Source organism: Mytilus californianus, unplaced genomic scaffold (genome assembly GCF_021869535.1).
Source record: "Mytilus californianus isolate M0D057914Y unplaced genomic scaffold, xbMytCali1.0.p SCAF_9, whole genome shotgun sequence".
NCBI classification, from domain to species: Eukaryota; Metazoa; Mollusca; class Bivalvia; order Mytilida; family Mytilidae; genus Mytilus; species Mytilus californianus.
In genome coordinates this window covers 94142456-94163108 of record NW_026262745.1, presented here as the reverse complement: position 1 = coordinate 94163108, position 20653 = coordinate 94142456, and the positions used below count along the sequence as shown (strand labels likewise).

Here is a 20653-nt window from a genome sequence, read left to right as displayed (position 1 = left end):
TACCCAATAATCTTGAAAACTTGTAATGAAAACATAATCAACCTACTTGTTTTATACTCATCTAAAGAAAATATTTGTCAAAGGCCATTTTTTTTACCGTACACCTTTTACATTATAATAAAATTCATAAACATTTATGAATTACAATTAATATATATCTTTATTTTTATTCCTTATAAGTATATTTTTTTATTGGGGCCGGATCGACTTTAAATATGGGCCGGATCGACGTTGGGCCGGATCGACATGAAACCGAACGATTTAGAATACCCGCCACTACAACTCACTACTTATTTCAAACGGAAGTGACGCACAGTGGACCATATGCGGATATGTAAACAAAAAAACTTCTAGTATCCTAAAGGTGACAACTATCAACTGACATTGTATTTTAGATTATTCATTGACGTTTGCTGGTTTGTTATGTTCTCATAGTAAACAATGGGAAAGGGCTGTGCAGTTGCAGGGTGCAGTAATTCCATCAAAACTGGACATTCTGTACACCTGTTTCCTAAAGATGAACAACAACGTGTCTTGTGGATACGTTTTGTAAAACTGACCCGTGTTGATTTTTCGGAGCCAACTCAAAACTCTGCTATATGTAGTGCTCACTTCTCAGACGACTGCTACGAAGTGGACAGAATCAAATTTAAGGAGTTATTTGGGATGTCCACCAACAAGAGACTTTTACCAAATTCAGTGCCAAGTATTTACCCAAAAAGACCTGCAGACGTGCTCAATGAACCTAAGAAGAAACTAAGAACATCTGTAGCTCTTCAGAAAAGAGAAAGGGTCAAGGTATAATGAGAGCTTGAATATTTTTTTGGCAAAAAGTCTTAAAAATTGCTTTGGTTTATAGCCATGGCAAAAATGTATGATATGCATGGTTTCAATTCCCATTTTACCCTTGTCAATTTTTTTTATGCACCTTTTAAGTCACTAAGTTTCTTCATAGGCTCTATATATGGATCTATGTTCCCCTAATGGAGCTATGTATGATGGTGGTAAAGGAGGGCTCTGAACACGGAAACACGTGAAATAAAAATCACTTAAACGTTGCACTGGAAATAAAAATCTGGAAAAACGAAGCACAAGGAATAAAATCGTAAATATTAAGGAACGAAGTACTAAAAGTTATTACTCAGCCGTTCTTGGAGATCATGCAGTCATTATAAATGGACAGATATACCCTGCGATCAACTTTAAGCGTCCACTAGTTGCATCTGATTTGAAAAAAGAATAATTCATAGGAAGTCTTAATTTGATAACAATTAATTATATAATATCCAGGGAACACATGATTTAAAACAATCTGCGGACTGACTTTGAAATTAGAACCGGGTTTATTTTTTAATAAAATGTCGGACAAGCAAGAAAAATTAAAGAGTACCAACACGAAACACGGAAAATAAATAAGGGGAAACACGAAGCACGCACGTCAAACCAAACACGAGAAAACGAGGAATAAAACGTCAAAACACGAAAATAAATGAAATAAAAAGGCAGAAAACGTTGCACGAAAATAACCCTTTACCACCCTCATATATATATACCAAACATGTAAATTTGTATAAAGTTAATGCATAGACTTTTTACAAGTCCCACTTCTATGAAGAAACCTTATACATTGTACATGCACATGTACATGTACATTCACATGTATAATATTATTTATAATAATGAGATACATGTATCTTTCAAATTATTTTCTAGTTTTTATATTTAGATTTATAACATTTTAGACATTGTTAGATGGCAAGCCAAAGTGGACAAAAAGAGCTATTTTTTAATAGTAACAAATCATTTTCCTATATTAAAAAATTATTTTCTAATATTAAAAATTATTTTCTAATATTAAAAATTCCTTTTCTGATATTAAAGAATCATTTTCAGATATTAAAAATTCCTTTCTTATATTAAAAAAATACTGTATAATATTAGAAAATGACTTTTTAATATCAGAAAATGAATCCTAAATATATACAATGTATAAGAAAATCATTTCTTAATATTAAAAATTGATTTCTTAATATTAAAAATTGATTTCTTAATAATAAAAATTGAATATTAAGAGATGATTTAGTCATTGAAAAGATAATAAACAAGTGCTTAGTCAAAACTCTTAAGCAATGTTGAGTGGTAAAGATTTTAATTTGAAACTAAAAGTTGATTTCTTAAAGGGAAAATTCGTGATTTTTTACTTTTCATCTTATTATGTTCATAATACCATAAAAAACATATTTACCAAGTTTTATCTGGATATGAACACTAATAAAGAAGAAAATTGGGAATTAATAATTTAATTTATTCCAACTTCCTGACTTATGTGACGTAGTTTAAGTCTTTTTGCATGCCGGGAGTGAATAAATCTCATTATAAGTCTTGTGCGTTAATCATCTAATAACGCGATTTAAAGCGCATCGACGACTTTTGGCGTAGCTATTAACCAACTAATAATTAAGAAAGTAAAGTGATCAGCCGTGCAACTTTCAAAATTAAAATGTACGATTTATATTTAAAGGATTTCTGATATGATTATAGTAATAAAAGTAAATCATACAATAGAATATATTTTTATGAATTTTTTTTCCGACGGATATTTTGAACAAACATATATAACTGATTTTGTTTTACAAATGCATGTTTGTATTCTCACCTGAAGGCTTTTACTTCAGTCTAGCAAACATTTCCCACAAGTACTGTGAAAATACAATGTGTATTGTACTGTGACACTTAGTGACTACCTGTTGAATGCGTGGTTAAATTCAAGGTAATTAAAAGATTATCATTCTGTAATTCTATTCTTTTGATCTTCACTCAGTGAATTTTAGCCAACACGGTTCACCGTTACAGGTGTGAACAACATTTCGTATGAATGATAAAACATTAATTATTTGGGGAGGAATATGGTGGCAAAATACCTGAATCGCCGTTATATACATGTATATCTTTTATATTTTGCGTAAGCTTAATTTTAAAATAGAAAGGTGAGTATTTGTTGTAACATCGAAATTCTGAATTACTTTCAATTAAATAATTTTATAAATAAAAATGGCCCACGAAAATGAGCGTATAAACCATACACTGTACTTGCTTTTTCAAATTATCATGGGTATTCACCTTGAATATTTCAATGTTTAGAGAAAATTATCGCGGTTACATGATTAATATAGCTTGGTCCGTCCACAGCGATCTACATTTACCTAATCGGGAATACCCTTATTAAAATATTTAAAATCTCACAACGTATACATACTTTAGCTATTTGACCAACGATGTTTAAAAAAATAACAGAATCAATCTAACGTCAACTTTCTTTTTTTGAATGGAGACAGATCGGCGGAATCAATTTTCAATGTGCTTTATATCTTGTACCTTTGCAAGACTTATCATTCATTCATAAACCCATTATATACCAGAGACATATATGTCAGTCTTAACTGACAAGAAGAATGTAGGACAGAAAGTCACAGGACAAAAAGTCACAATTCAGTTTTAAATTTATTTTTCTTTGAACAAGAAAACACTAATTTTGAAAATATTTTTTGTTGTTTTTTTCTTGAACTATTATATATAAAGCAACTTTGTTATTAACATTTATTCAATAAATATCAATAATGATCAAATAATTGTTATGGAAACAAAATGTCAAAGTGGATTAGTACTTAAATGGCTTCATGGTGCCAAGGAATTATACTTTGCATGATTAAAATTTAATAAATTTTCATTTATCAAGGCTTATGAACAATTTCCTAAACCTAAAAATGGATATATGTAATAAAAAGAAAATATTTCAAGATCTTTCTCTTATATATTCAAACAATTGTCAACAAATTATTTGTGACTTTTTGTCCTATAAAATTTGTGACTTTATATCCTGTGACTTTCTGTCCGTTTACCGACAAGAATACACCTAAAGCGGACAAGCAGTATATTCTTTAAGTTTCTGTGATTTAATACCAAGAAAGAAAAAAATCCCGAAATTAATTTGATACTTTGATACTCAATATTTTTCCTGGAAAATATTCACATCCTCGTTTGGTCTGAAAATAAGATAAGAATTTGGTATAAAGAACATGCAGGAGTGTGAATGTCATAAAACCTTGTTTTATCAGAAACCATTATAAATGTGAACCTGTATACGTAAGACCTCATGGGACGTCACCTAACCACATACATGTAATATACAAGTAGCTCTGTTATACCCGGAAGTGTCAAGGTAAATCACTACCGATACAGAATGTACCAATGCAAAGAAAATTCTGATGATTGTGAAGCATGACCATTCATGATTTTAGAGGAGTCTTAGGTGGAAATTGCCGGTACGATTTAAATTCTGACAGATTTTTTTCTCTCAATTTAAATCACTGAACTTAAAAAAAAAAGAAACCTACGCCCAAGATTAGAGTTCTTCATGTAAATTCATAAATACAACGTTCTTATTTTGTAACTTTCGATATACTTACCTCCAACCACCGCCCCCTCCCAACCTGGGAACAGTATATCTAACATTACAATGTTGGTGTAACTGCCCAAATAAAAAAAAAAAGAAGAAAAAAGAAAGAGATGAACGGTAATTCACATCAGATTCAAATATTCATATGGTTGATTGTCGTTAACTAGAGATGTATAGTTACATGTCTCTGCGTTAACTTATAAGAATGACAGGAAAGTATATACTTGAAATAGATTTATAATGAATAATATGCAACTGCAGCACCCCTTTTTATCAAAGTGTACATGCATGTATTTTAATGACTGTCCGTTATTTCGATTAAGAATGACAATTGTACGTGAAATTCTATAGTTGCCAGATATGCGACTTTTCGTATTTATATTTTCTCTTATATTACTCTCATTTAATATTTTATGCATAAGTGCAATATAAGAATGGTTTATCCCCCTCCCTTTTAATCTAACTAAATAAATTAATCAACCCTCTAGCTGACCAGACGTTAATACATCTACTATCAGTCTATTCGGAGTGAAGTTTCTTTATTTCTTCAAATAAGCTTTTTGGGGATCATTAGTGTACGTCCAGTGGCATATACCGGGGTATATTACATGCAAGTCGGAACAGGAAAATTGACATGAGGTACTACCGGTATAATATAATAGAACCATGTTCACATTATTACATTATTATACATAATACACAACCATTGTGATGATGACGACTTTCTTAAACTGTTCAAAATAATCTAATTGAAATAAAAATCTGTGATTTTACTATGTGCATAACTTCGATGAACTAAAGCAAGTTAGATATCGACCTGTATTTAAATCAGATTGGTTTTGGATGTTTCTCTCGTATATTCAATATACATGTATATATTCTAAATTGCGACTATCTATAGTTCCATAACCTTCTATCTAGGCGTATAATCCAATGATCGACAAGTGCGAACATTTTGTTAAATCAATATTTGTACGTTTCAAAATGTCCATAATTATTGACAACGAGTAATTACTTACATTTTCCCCAATTTACGTTTGGAAATATGTAAATATATTTTTATTTTATCAAATCTTTTTTTGGAATTATTTAGATTTTCATAAATATTCTTTACACCATAAATGTTATTTATAAACAAGCGTATGAGTTTAGTCATATATATATAATGGCTATTATATCTATGGTTTAGTAAAGACTATCATATCACTATCGGACACGCAAGACAAAGATGTATATTCACCTGATAGTTTCAAAATGGAAGGTTACAAGTTATCGGCCGTGTACACTTCTCAATACCCTCAGAAGTGAAGTGATGCACGAACTTGCTTTATGTAATTGTGTAATAAGAGTTTTAAAGCCCGACAGGAAATCGCTTGAATACCTGGACGTGTCAACTCACAATACCTCTGGGAACAATTCCTTTAGACATACTGGTGATCAGATAAGGGAAGGTCCGAATTTATTTAAATAAGATTATTACATTAATGAATTATGAACACACTAGATTTTCGAAAACATTTTTACACGTAACACTTAATTTATCACTTTGAACTTTTTAACTAATTTCCATTAAAATTTCTTGTTTCAAAAACTTAGTAAAAAAAAGAGTTTTAAAACGACAGACCATAGTACTAGTTATTTCAAAAAAAATTATATATAATTACATTTTCCGCCTATCAAGTTAATTAGGAAAGGTTGCATGCACAACCATGTCTATTATAATCTTTTTTTGTGACCCGGGAAACTGTTTAGGCTTTCCTTGTCGGGTAAAACAACCGTACGCTTGACAAGATATCGACACTCAATTACGGCTACGTTAGGTTACTGCTTGTTTTGGTCCTTTGTGGTTTATAGATATACCGGGGTTTCTATTCAGGGATGATGTCAAAATGGCCGCACGCGGAGAAGTGATACTCTAAATTTAAAATCGATGGTGATCCCTTATCTAGCAGAATTAAACTTTAATATTTACGAATTTGTGGTTTTTTATACATAATCAACATATTATCAATTTTTCATTTTTTTGCGAAGTTTCCCTTTAATATTCAAAAATAAATTTCTAATATTAATTTTTTTTTTATTAATATTAGAAAAAGGAATTTTTAATTCACAACAGCATACTGCAGTGTATTGCACAAAAGCAAAAAATTGAATATAAATTAAAATCATATATAACCAATTCTAAGTTCTTTGACTACAGTTGTTCTGTGTCAGAATCCTATAATGTGTCAAATATTTAATTACAATCCAAATTCAGACCTGTATCAAGCGCTAGTATTGTGTTCATTTTTTCCCCAACAGTTCAGAGTTGGAGTCAGCTGCACTCAGCGAAGCAATTTATTTAATATAAGCAATTCATTTTTTAATACTAAGAAATAGTGTTTTTCTTTTTTTAGAAAATGATTTTTTAATAAAACAATATTAAAAATGATTTTCTATTATAAGAAAATGATTTTTTAATATTAAAAAAAATAGCTCTTTTTGTCCACTTTGGCTTGCCTTAACATTATAATATATGCAAAATTTACTGTTTACTAATAATAAAGTACCCAGTTGACAGTGTATATATTACATCTCTGACTATTATACTAATAATTCCAGATTACATGCCAATATTTTTCATAAACCAATTTATTTCATTATGGTAAATATCAAGCAAGTAATATTTGCATGATGTGAGATGAAATAACACTTTTAACAGTTGAAAATGTTACAAAATTACAATGTCGTATACATGGTATACATTTGTACATGTAAATCTGAAACGGTTATACTGATTTTAATCCCCTCAGCATAAAATTGTCTTTATTTTGAGTTAGAACTGATGAAATATTCTATAATTTAGATAAGAATATATAAGAATAAGAACTTTATTAGTTTAAAATCCAAACAATAGGATTGTTACTAAATAAACAAACCAATACAAAACCAAAACAAAACAAAACAAACAGACAGACAGGCATATTGATGACAAAACGATAGACATTAAACAATACAAACATGTATGTGGTTCATAAGTGTTTCTCATTTCTCGTTTTTTATGTAGATTAGACTGTTGGTTTTCCTGTTTGAATGGTTTTACACTAGTAATTTTGGGGGCCCTTTATAGCTTACTGTTCGGTGTGAGCCAAGGATCCGTGTTGAAGACCGTACTGTGACCTATAATGGTTTACTTTTATAAATTTTGACTTGGATGGAGAGTTGTCTCATTGGCACTCATACCACATCTTCTTATATCTATGTAGCATTGAAAAAAAAATAATAAAGATTATTAATATTAATTATAATACTATTTTTGACAGCATGCCTCCTCTATAAAATTATCAATTCAAATATTATGATTATATATAACATTATAAGTTGATCCACCAATCACACACAGTTCATATATTGACATTATAATTGTTTCTCTCATTATACATGTACATGTACATTTCACTTATATTGTTTATAGATATGATTTGTCCCAAACGCAGTACAGCACTCTAAAAATTTCATTCAGGATGTGAAGGTTAATTTTCTTTATTTGCATTTATAATTAAGTCTCCCAAACGAAGTTTGGGAAGACTTATTGTTTTTGCTCAGTTCTTATTATTATTATTATTCTTCTTCCTCTTCCTCTTCCTCTTCCGCCGCTTTTAAATTTGAACTTGTCCGCACCCGTTCTCCAAAACCTCTTGTCAGATTAACTTAGGGTTTCACAATATGTTAGACTAACATGTCTAGTGGTGCAATCAGGGTTTTGTTTGTGCAATGGGGTTTACAAAGGGGTACTTTGAGGGGCAAAAAGAAAAGAGGGTTTTACTATAGAACCCTATGGGATTTTATTTTTTAAAATTTTCAAATGATTATAAATTGAAAACCGTTTGTGATAGACACAATCTTTTTAATTGAAAATGTTCTAAATGATAAAATCCATTAAATGAAATACAGTGTTAGTCCCCAGGGGTCACCCCCACCCCCTGCCATTTAAGAAAGTTCTAATACCTTGTAAGTGGTCAAGATCCCCACCCCTAAACCATATATATTCTGGTTTGTCATGCTAAGATGGTTTGAATGATATACAGGGTTAGTCCCCAGAGGTCATCCCGACCCCCTGCCATTTGAGAAAGTTCGAATATCTTGTAAATGGACAAGATCCCCACCCCTAAACCATATATATTCTGGTTTGTCATGATAAAGCACATGAAATGAAATACAGGGTAAGTCCCCAGGGGTCACCCCCACCCCATGCCATTTAAGAAAGTTCTAATATCTTGTAAGTGGTCAAGATCCCCACCCCTAAACCATATATATTCTGGTTTGTCATGCTAAGATGGTTTGAATGATATACAGGGTTAGTCCCCAGGGGTCATCCCAACCCCCTGTCATTTGAGAAAGTTCTAATATCTTGTAAATGGTCGAGATCCCCACCCCTAAACCATATATATTCTGGTTTGTCATGGTAAAGCAAATCAAATGAAATACAGGGTTAGTCCCCAGGGGTCACCCCCACCCTATGCCATTTAAGAAAGTTCTAATATCTTGTAAGTGGTAAAGATCCCCACCCCTAAACCATATATATTCTGGTTTGTCATGCTAAGATGGTTTGAATGATATACAGGGTTAGTCCCCAGGGGTCATCCCAACCCCCTGCCATTTGAGAAAGTTCTAATATCTTGTAAATGGTCGAGATCCCCACCCCTAAATCATATATATTCTGGTTTGTCATGATAAAGCAAATCAAATGTAATACAGGGTTAGTCCCCAGGGGTCATCCCCACCCTATGCCATTTAAGAAAGTTCTAATATCTTGTAAGTGGTCAAGATCCCCACCCCTAAACCATATATATTCTGGTTTGTCATGCTAATATGGTTTTAATGATATACAGGGTTAGTCCCCAGGGGTCATCCCGACCCCCTGCCATTTGAGAAAGTTCTAATATCTTGTAAATGGTAGAGATCCCCACCCCTAAACCATATATATTCTGGTTTGTCATGACAAAGCACATGAAATGAAATACAGGGTTAGTCCCCAGGGGTCACCCCCACCCCATGACATTTAAGAAAGTTCTAATATCTTGTAAGTGGTCAAGATCCCCACCCCTAAACCATATATATTCTGGTTTGTTATGCTAAGATGGTTTGAATGATATACAGGGTTAGTCCCCAGGGGTCATCCCGCCCCCCTGCCATTTGAGAAAGTTCTAATATCTTGTAAATGGTCGAGATCCCCACCCCTAAACCATATATATTCTGGTTTGTCATGCCAAGATGATTTGAATGATATACAGGGCTAGTCCCCAGGCATCACTAATGCATATAACTTTACTGGACCAAACCAATTTTCACTGGACTTTGCCCAATGTCAGGCGACCCTGGGAATTACGAATTATGGGAGCTTCGTTTGGGAGACTTCGTAACAGCATCCTGTTACAATCATTTCTTGTTAGAAATGCACTTACAAATTTATTTTGTGATCTGGCTTAACTAGAATATATATTATAGATTATTTACTATTATAACTATGCTGTATGTGGTTTAATTGTATTAATTGAAGTTGTCAGACTGCATGAAAGTATAGTGGATCTCATTGTGGTCTATGCGTGAAGCGTGATTGGCCAATTTGTTTGAAAGTCGAATAATTACGTGTGAAAACGAAATCTGGCAGGACACAGGAAATTACATGCGCTATTATGGCAACAATGAGCGGGAAACTGGATTCTCACTAAACAATAAGCGTGTTCTGGGATCAGACCACACCCCTCCCCCCCCCCCCCCCCCCCCATGATAATCCCAGTATAAGAATGATAAGATTTACACTTTTGTTTGTTATAAATTTTGTAAATTTTTTCTCCATTTTGTCATTGGATGAGGATCTGGATGGGTTTATAAGAATGTACAGTATAGAGAATGATCTGGGCAAAAAGTTTTTTTCAAAGGGCAAACAATTAACAAAATAGAGAAAAAATAATGGCTACTGTAGAAGATCTAAGACATTCAGTAATTTTATACGACTGCTGGGACTATTATATATAGTATAATAGTCCCAGACGACTGCAAATTTTCTTTGAGTATATTGGTATATTGTCATTGTCGTTGTCAGCGTCGTCTGAAGACATTTGGTTTCCTGACACTTACTTTAGTATAAGTAAATAGAAATCTATAAATTTACACACAAGGTTTATAACCACAAAAGGAAGGTTGGGATTGATTTTGGGGGTAATGGTCCCAACAGTTTAGGAATTGGCGGCCAAAAAGGGGCGGGAATAATCAGTTTTCTAGTTTTCAAACTTGTGGAATAGTGTATGGATCTGTCTGAAATTATACCACAAGTTTCCATACCACAAAAGGATGGTACAGATTACCTTGGGCAGGGGGGGTGGGGGAATGGCTCAAACCATTTAGGAATTAGGGGCAAAAAAAGGGGAAAACAAAGGTGTCCTGGTTAATGGACAATTACTTAAGTACAAAACAATTAAAGTCATATGAAACGAGTGACTGGTGAAAAATAATGTTTATCCAATTCTTGAACCAATGCATGTGTACATATATCATAAACTTAGTCTTCTGTGCACGATTTTATCATTTTTGACGCAAATATATAGAATAATCGTCAATTTTTTTTCTCTCTGTCTGTTATGATTTAACAAATATGGCAGCTCATTAAATGCTGTCTTTTGACTCCGAAGTTTACCAATTGTCACCTTATAGTAAACAATCAACAAAAAAGCATGGATATTGAGCATGTGTTTAACATGTACAATCAGATGATAGTTTATTTCAGTGAAAGACCCATGCGTATTGCGATCACCGGATTTTTATGAGAAGGTTCACGCTAAGGTCACTTTGCATAGGGAAAATATGTCAGTGAATTGCTTCCTGGAAGCAAGCAATTAAAAAAAAGTAAACTTCTTCTAAATGTGGACAAATTAAAGAATTTTCTTCAGAAAAAAGTATATGTACATAAGTTTAATAATGAAAACTATCCATTTTGTTATAAAAACATATGCATCATTTTTTTTTAATTTGAGGTTTCATATGACTTTAACATAACAGTGTAAGGGAGGTAATTTTTTTTTTTTTTGGGGGGGGGGGGGTGTCAATTCACAACAGCTTAGTGTGTTGCACAAAAGCAAAAAAAATTAATATAATTTCAAATCACATTACCAATTCAAGGTCTTTGACTACAGTTATTCTGTATCAGAAACCTATAATGTGTAAAGTATATAATTACAATCCAAATTCAGACCTGTATCAAGTGCAATAGTGTGTCCATTTCGGTGGGGGATTTAGAAATTTTCATAAGTGAGGCCCAACTGAATGCCTTAGAGGGGGCCCGCTCCGGTCACGCTTCAGTAATTCCCTATATAATCAACCAAATTTTTCCCAGAAAAGGAGGCGTCCCCCCCCCCCCCCCCCCCCCCCCCTAAATCCTTCTCTGCATTTTTTGGGCAAAATTTGCCCCAACTGTTCAGGGTTGGACCTCTGCGCTCTGCAAGCAATTTATTTTTACATAAAAATTGTCACCCTGCCTCGTGGCTCATCCTGCTTTTTTTTACTATCCCTAAATACGGCAATATTTAGAGGGGGTAGGAGGGGTCCTAATCCCTAAATCCCGGGCCTCAAAACACGAAATCCCGAGGTGCCGAATTTAAATAAATTTAAATTCCGAAATTCGAAAAAAAGAATTCCCGGATCCTGAAAGTATCAATCCCGAAATCCCGAGCTTAAAAAACACCCGATCCCGGAGTCCCGATAAAGGTCCTATATCCCCCCTCATATTTGCGAAAAGGTGATCGAACCTTAATTATTTAAGGGAATTGATACGTACTAGATTAATTTTTGATAACTGCACAGATTGTATACATCTTTATAAAGAGGACATAAAAACTGTAAGTGTATAATATTTATATTTCGAAATATATTCACTATAATATTGGACTTAATATCTTAAAAGGGACATAACTCTATTAAAATAAGGCGCGAAAATTAACATATTAAAACTTCCGGTTGTTCCAAACCGAAACAAGAGAAAAGAAATATATGAAACTGTGTAGCTTTATGTGTGCAATTTTAGTATTAAATCTGTAAAATTGCCACGGGAAATTATCAGTAAGGAGTTTTCTACAGTTGTTAATCTATGAAAAAATTGTTTCACGCGTTCATTACATCAGAGCACATGTGACATGACATGTCTTGTTCTCCGTTTCTCAGAATCTTTGCTTTTCTTTAATGGATGACAGTTTTCTAGCTACAAATATTGAAAAGGGCTCAGTGCCGGTGTCCTTTTTGTGACGCTTGTGCCTTTTTTCTGCCGTTTTTATCGCCAAATTTGATTTTTCTCGGCATTTTTCTTCTTTTGAAATGCCGGCAAAATTATTCGTAATTCTTCCCTGAAAAGGAAGTTAAACTATCTGTGTAAACTGTCAAATTAAGTGCATGGCTTCACTTGACAGCTTTGTAGTCAAACACACTGTTAATTAACACCAATTACCTTAGCTTTAGGTCATAAATAATTTGTGTATTTCCTCAATTTATATTAAAAATATTTGACAAAAAAATGAGTTACTTCCCCTTTTTTTTTTATCACCTTTCACAATATACTCCTTAAATTTATGTTTTTTTTGGTAAAAAGATTAACTTTAAAACAAATTGAATGCAAATGCATATCAGAATAGGACTTAATTATTTTTTCACCTTACAATATTTAAAAATAAATATTTTGAAAATTATTTTTTTCATCTTTACTTCCATTAATTGTTTTTAACTTTTTTATTATAATCTAAGCTGAACCAAAGAATTCCTCAAAAAATAGCTGACCGTGCAAGGGCTGTATAGCCAGTCAAGGTCGTTAAAAACTTCCATTTGTTGTTGAATTCCCCACTAAACGACTGTGTCCGGGCTGAACAGCCAGTCAAGGATGTTAAAAACTTCCATTTGTTGTAATTCTCATTTTACTGACCAATCATGATCGTTATAAACTTATATATAGAATTCTCATTGTAAGCCATATAGGAATGTTTGAAGAAAAAATTATGACACATGCAAGGCTATATAAAAGAAAATAGTTCCATCAAGTGCATTAAAGTAACAATTTAAAAATTTTGGATTTTTGCAGGTTTACTTATAACCATGTGAAAATGTGGTTTTGAATCTGTTTGAATATAAATATAAAAAATGTCACCTAAATACTTAAATTCAGCTGATTTCATTGGAAAAAAATTGTTTGATTTTTTAGGGAATACCGAAGAACTACCAGGCTTCTCACAAAAGAAATGAAAGTTACTCAATTTTATTACGGCACAATATACAAACAAGACAAACAAATATATTTCACAGCACAGGATAAACACTCGACTATACCACTGACTGTCACAAATATAGTTAATGTTAATGAGCAAATTATATAGCGCCAATTAAGCCATTAGAAATAATGAAATATAATAAGCCGAACAGATCGTATAAACATGTGAGCTAGCCGCCAAGTCAAAGGCCGCCAAAAACAAACAACTGTGTTGAACAAAGATTCAAAAAAAAATTAGTTTAAAATAACATCTAAACAATACACAATATAAGCTTGTAAATCTAGCATGCAAGAAATAATATCAAGCAAAAACTAAATAATTAAAGCAAGCAAGGAAGAAACAATATCAACCCTGAACATAAACTTTTCTCCATACAAGAAACAATATCTCATATGAAAAGAAACAGCACCCAACAGTGTGAACAATACTCACTGAAAAGAGTCCCTTACCAGCAATATAAAATTAAAAATATTAGTACATAATATAAATAAACATCACAACATAATACAAAAAAAAATAAAAGTAATACCACTACATATTAAGGACAATATAAACAAAAGAAAATACAAATAATACCAATTTTAGTATGGAAGAAATAATATCAACCATAAACTAAAAAATTAAAGGAAGAATGGCAGAAACATGAAATTCAACCGTTTCTAATCCTTTAACTCCACTTGAGAAAATCATCTCAAATGACAAGTTAACATATCTAAATTAAATGAGCAACCCTTCTTTTAAAATATAAACCTAACTGCCTTGTACCTTCACAATTAAGATGTAAACCACCATCTTTATAAGAAAATAATTCCACCTTTGGCTTTCCACATTTCAAAAAAAATCGATACGAATGAATGAATTCTACTTTATAACTCAACCATAAATTCAACAAAGCCATATTAACTTCCTTAATCTTCTGACCCGTTTCCTCAAAATTTACAGGTCGAGGAAGAATACCAGACAAAGCAATAACCATAGAAGGAAATATCAATTTAGCAGTAGAAATCAAATTACAGTAGGCAGACTTAAACTGATCAATAGATAAAACATGAATGTCATTAGTACCACAATGAATAATTAAACAATTATAACCTTGATAAATACTCCCCTTGTTCTTGTTAAGTTGATAAGTAATCTCTCCTATGGAAGCCCCCAGAAAGCAAAAACATCAGCATTTTCAAGTTTCACATATTTAGCAATAGAGTCTGACACTATCAGAAAAGTTCCTGGTTCTGCAAAGAAACAATTTAAATTAGTAACCTAACAAGGAAATACTCTTAGACATCATTTCAACGATAATTTTCAAATGTACCGCGAATCCCGAAACAAAGAAATATATAAGAGCGTCCTGTATCCAGGTAACAAATTAACCAATCAAAATAAAGAATACTCGGAACAATTTTTTCAGAGTAAATGTAAACAGTGATTCACGTGGTAATTGTCCATTTTTATAAAACTCAAAAATAACACCATGAATGGAGTGGGTCCCCCTTTAGGAGAATTTCTGTATCCACCACTCGTAACTTCATTACATCCTGTAAACTGAAAGTTAACCAATCAAATTTTCACCTCTTTTTTGCATGTGTACAATATGCAATATACAATATATACATTGTACTGAAAACTTGATGCACACACCTCATACTGTCTCTTGGTTGGCTTTGTGTTGTTTGTAGAAGCTGTTTATGTACATGTATATATACATGCTAATTATTCTCTTAGCATGTAGGGGCATCAGTGGTTGTGTGTTCTAAGTAGTACTGTATCACTAGCCTGTCAACACTAAGGTTGTGCATTTGACTCTAATCTTAATTGACTAGCGGTATGGGCTTTGCTCATTGTTGAAGACCGTACAGTGACCTATAGTTGTTAATTTCTGTGTCATTTGGTCCCTTGTGGAGAGTTGTCTCATTGGCAATCATACCACATCTTCTTTTTTTATAGGATTGTTAGTTTTCATACGACCGCAAAAAAATTTTGTGGTCGTATATTGGTATGACGTTGGCGTCGTCGTCGTCGTCGTCCGAAGACACATTGGTTTTCACACTCTAACTTTAGTTTAAGTGAATGGATCTTTTTGAAATTTTACCATAAGGTTAAATACCACAAAAGGAAGGTTGGGATTGATTTTGGGGGTTATGGTACCAACAGTTAAGGAATTAGGGGCCAAAAATAAGCATTTTCTAGTTTCCAGACAATAACTGTGGAACGGTGTATGGATCTCTCTGAAATTATACTACAAGTTTCCATACCACAAAGGGATGGTTAGGATTTGCTTTGGGGGGTTATGGCTCAAACCGTTTAGGAATTAGGGGCAAAAAAGGGGGAAAAACAAGGTTGTCCTGGTTAATGGACAAATACTCTAGTACAAAACATAATTTAAAGCAGTGTAAGGGAGATAAATCAAATACATCATTGAAATTATCTCCCTTACACTGCTTTTAAATTATGTATAAAGTAATGGTTAATGAACAATAAAGATAATTTAAAACAGTGTAAGGGAGGTAATCCAAATACAACGTTTTGGTTACTTCCCTTACACTGCTTTTAAATTATGTTTAAAGAAATACATATTTATAAAGGAAGACCAGTAAAAATATCTGCAAATGTTGCATCTTTTTTTTTTACAAAAAAATCCATATGAAAGATTTGACACTATATTTTTAATTCTATTATAAAATAGATTAAGTTAGCACTATGGTAAATTTAAATGGGTAATTATGGTTGCCAACTCCATTGGAAATTTGAATTGAGATTATGACCATATCTTGAGGGAAAGAATTTTTTTGGGGAAAAAAGGGGGGGGGGGATAAAAAGCAATTGTGGGGGGTCAATTTTTTCTCATTTCAGATTTCAGAAATTAAAAAGAATTATTCTTCAAATATTATTTTTTTTTCAAATTTCAAATATTGAAAAATTTCAAGAAGTAATCTTTAATTGCACAGTATGGCGCATTAGATTTGTAAAATCTTTGATCACATTTATTTATTTGTTATGCCGAATCTAACAGTGTATTTAGATTTTTAATTTTGGGTCCAGTTTTCAAATTGGTCTACATTAAGGTCCAAAGGGTCCAAAATTAAACTTTGTTTGATTTTAGCAAAAATTGAATATATGAGGTTCTTTGATATGCTGAATCTAAACAGGTATTTAGATTTTTGATTTTTGGCCCAGTTTTCAAGTTGGTCCAAATTGGGGTCCAAAATTAAACTTTGTTTGATTTCAACAAAAATTGAATATGTGGGGTTCTTTGATATGCTGAATCTAAACATGTGTTTAGATTTTTGATTATGGGCCCAGTTTTCAAGTTGGTCCAAGATAGGGTCCAGTATTTAAACTTTGTTTGATTTCAACAAAAATTGAATATATGGGGTTCTTTGATATGCTGAATCTAAACATGTATTTAGATTTTTGATTATGGGCCCAGTTTTCAATTTGGTCCAAATTGGGGTCCAAAATTAAACTTTGTTTGATTTCAACAAAAATTGAATATATGAGGTTCTTTGATATGCTGAATCTAACCATGTATTTAGATTTTTTATTTGTGGGCCCCGCTATCAAATTGGTTCATATTGAGGTCAAAAGAGTCTAAAATTAAACTTTGTATGATTTCATCAAAAATTGAATTATTGGGGATCTTTGATATGCCAAATCTAACCGTGTTTTTAGATTTTTAATTTGGGTCCCATTTTTAAAAATTGGTCTTCATTGAGGTCCAAAGGGTCCTAAATTAAACTTAGTTTGATTTTAACAAAAATTGAATCCTTAGGGTTCTTTGATATGCTAAATCTAAACATGTGTTTAGATTTTTGATTATGGGCCCAGTTTTCAAGTTGGTCCAAGTTGGGGTCCAAAATTAAACTTTTTTTGATTTCAACAAAAATTGAATATATGGGGTTCTTTGATATGCTGAATCTAACTATGAATTTAGATTTTTTATTTGTGGGCCCTGCTATCAAATTGGTTCATATTGAGGTCAAAAGGGTCCAAAATTAAACTTTGTTTGATTTCATCAAAAATTGAATTATTGGGGTTCTTTGATATTCCAAATCTAACCGTGTATTTAGATTTTTAATTTTAAGTCCCGTTTTTTAAATTGGTCTACATTAAGGTCCAAAGGGTCCAAAATTAAACTTAGTTTGATTTTAGCAAAAATTGAATTATTGGGGTTCTTTGATATGCTGAATCTAAACATGTGTTTAGATTTTTGATTATGGGCCCAGTTTTCAAGTTTGTCCAAGTTGGGGTCCAAAATTAAACTTTGTTTGATTTCAACAAAAATTGAAAATATGGGGTTCTTTGATATGCTGAATCTAACCATGTATTTTGATTTTGGACATTGGACCATAATAGGTAAATTAAAAAATTTCAAGTTCTTAGACAACATTCTTTCTGTGTCAGAAACCTATGCTGTGTCAAATATTTAATAACAATCCAAATTCAGAGCTGTATCAAGCTTGAATGTTGTGTCCATACTTGCCCCAACTGTTCAGGGTTCGACCTCTGCGGTCGTATTAAGCTGCGCCCCAGCGAAGCATTTTATTCTATAAAAGGTTTGTCATTCTCTCCTTGCACTCTAGCTTCCTACGTCAAAAAAGCTGACGGGGGAGAGCCACAAAGTTAAGCCAAAAGTGCTGAAAGTTACACACCAATCAAACAATTTATAAAAGAGCATGCAAATTTAACAAGAATTACCTTATGAAAAAAAAAAGGAAATGTGCTATAAACATGATAAATGCAATCAAGACAATTATCAGTTAGAGACAAAAAGTACTACGATCTTATCAATGAAAGATCACTCACAGCCCTTAGGTTGCATTTCTGTTAATATAGACAATGCAATATTCCATAGGAACTCCTGTTGCAGCTAAAACTGTGACACTTTTTACTATGAAGGTTCGTGAAAAATAATATCCTAGAATGGAAAGTTGATATTGACTACTTTTTTATTCAAAAGTCAAAACATAGGGCTGTGCGGCATATTTTCAACATTTATATGCCCAGAACTTGTTAGAGTTTAAACTTATACTAGAATTCTGTACTACCCTTACCTTTACTTTTTGTTTACTTCAGAATTCATTTTTCACCGCAATAGTATGTTTTTATACTGGTAACTGTCCCAAGTTATGTCTCTCTGAGATGAAACATAGATATCATATCACGGAACCAGTATGTCAACAAATCAAATTATCTATGAATATTATATATCTCCCCAAAAGAGGCATGGTTTGAGAAACAGATGTATTTACAAAGTGCAACCTTTAACCGATAAAAACCTTATAAGCTATAACAGGCATGACAAATTATGATAGAACTGCAGACAGATAAACCAATGGCCTGACTTGATGATCTGATGTACCGTTGATACTCGACTAAAAGTCTTTAAAATCTGAGAATTTAGTCTTGAACCTCGTATAAGTTGGCCGAAATCAGTAATTTTTCTGGTAAACTATTTTATCTTAAAAAAAGAAAACCTTAATTTTACCGCTAAACATGCTTTTAAAATTTATGTTTTGTTTTATTTTAGGTGATGCCTAAAAAAAGGATGAAAGCCCATAGCACAATTATTAAGGAAAATAAAGAAAGGATGAGAAAAATGAGACTAAAAAGACGAGAGAATGAAGAACAGGAAACATTGAAAGTTAGTGTAGACAGTAAGGTTTGTTTTGTTTACAAAAATGAGGGGATGTAATATGTTGATGAGACAACTATCAAACAGACACTAAAGGACATGGATGGTGTCTTTTACATTGCTATATATTATGCCATGTTTATTGTTTATAAAAATAAGAAGATGTGGTACATGTATGATTGCAGATGTTAAATGTATGAAAAATCTAGAGAGATTTATTTCTCTGTAAATTTGAATGGTCGATACATTGTATCTTGAAAACAAGGACGCTGACCCTTGTTCTTTTCCAAAATTTTTAGTTTCCGTTAATTATATACTAACAATTTATAACATTTTTTATGCCCCTTCCGTAGCGGAGGGGGCATAAAGTTTTACCCTTGTCCGTCTGTACGTACATACGTCCCAAAGTTGGTTTCCGTTCTCTAACTTTAGTTTGCCTCAACCAATGTTATGAAACTTATACACAATGCTTATTACCACTAAATACAGATTTTGAATTTTGGTGGCGTCACTTTTACCGTTCTAGAGTTATGCCCTATACAAATGGAAAAAATGCAAAATTTTTCGTTTCCGTTCTCTAACTTAAGTTTGCCTCAACCAAATGTTATAAAACTATACACAATGCTTATTACCACAATATACACAACAAGTTTGAATTTTGGTGGCGTCACTTTTACTGTTCTAGAGTTATGCCCTTTACAAATGGAAAAATTCCTAAATTTTTAATTTTTTTTCTTGAAATATTTATCAAGATATTTTTAAAATTGGAGTTATCATCCTTTGTCCATGATTATAGTTGAATCAACTACAATCAATGCTTCATACAATGCAATGTTTAATTTTGCCTTCCACTGATAAATTAAAGCTATTTTTAACTTTCATTTATAAAGATATCTTAAAGTCTGCTTAGAAAATTGGAGTTATCTTTCTTTGTCCAGAATGGTAGTTGAATCAACTACAACCAATGCTTTATACAATGCAATATTCAATTTTACTTCCTACTGATAAATTAAAGCAATCTTTACCATTCAGTGCTTACAAGCACTTTGATTACTGTTCTAGGGTTCTGCCCTTTAAAAATGAAAATCCGTTCTCTAACTTGAGTTTGTCTCAACTAAATGTAATGAAATGTATATATATATAATGCTTTTTACCACAAAACTCAGTTTAAGTTCAATTTATGGAAGCGTCACTGTAACAGTTCTTGAGTTATGTACTTTGATAGTGTTATATATGCTAGCGGGGGCATCATCTGTGTCCCTATGGACACATTCCCCA

General features: G+C 32.3%; 1 protein-coding gene across 6 annotated transcripts in view; it reads left to right on the top strand.

Moving 5' to 3' along the window:
• The first annotated feature begins 309 nt into the window (after positions 1–309).
• Positions 310–20653, top strand: part of LOC127715311 (uncharacterized) — a 45115-nt gene continuing 24771 nt past the window's right edge. For 3 of the 6 annotated variants that reach the window (XM_052221351.1, XM_052221350.1, XM_052221348.1), the window contains exons 1-2: positions 310–798; positions 19271–19402. In XM_052221351.1, coding sequence (XP_052077311.1) covers positions 442–798; positions 19271–19402 — 489 coding nt within the window. In that variant the 5' untranslated portion in view covers positions 310–441. Of the gene's footprint in view, positions 799–12444; positions 12551–19270; positions 19403–20653 lie in introns of those variants that run through there. The other 3 variants (XM_052221349.1, XM_052221353.1, XM_052221352.1) reach the window with 3 other exon arrangements.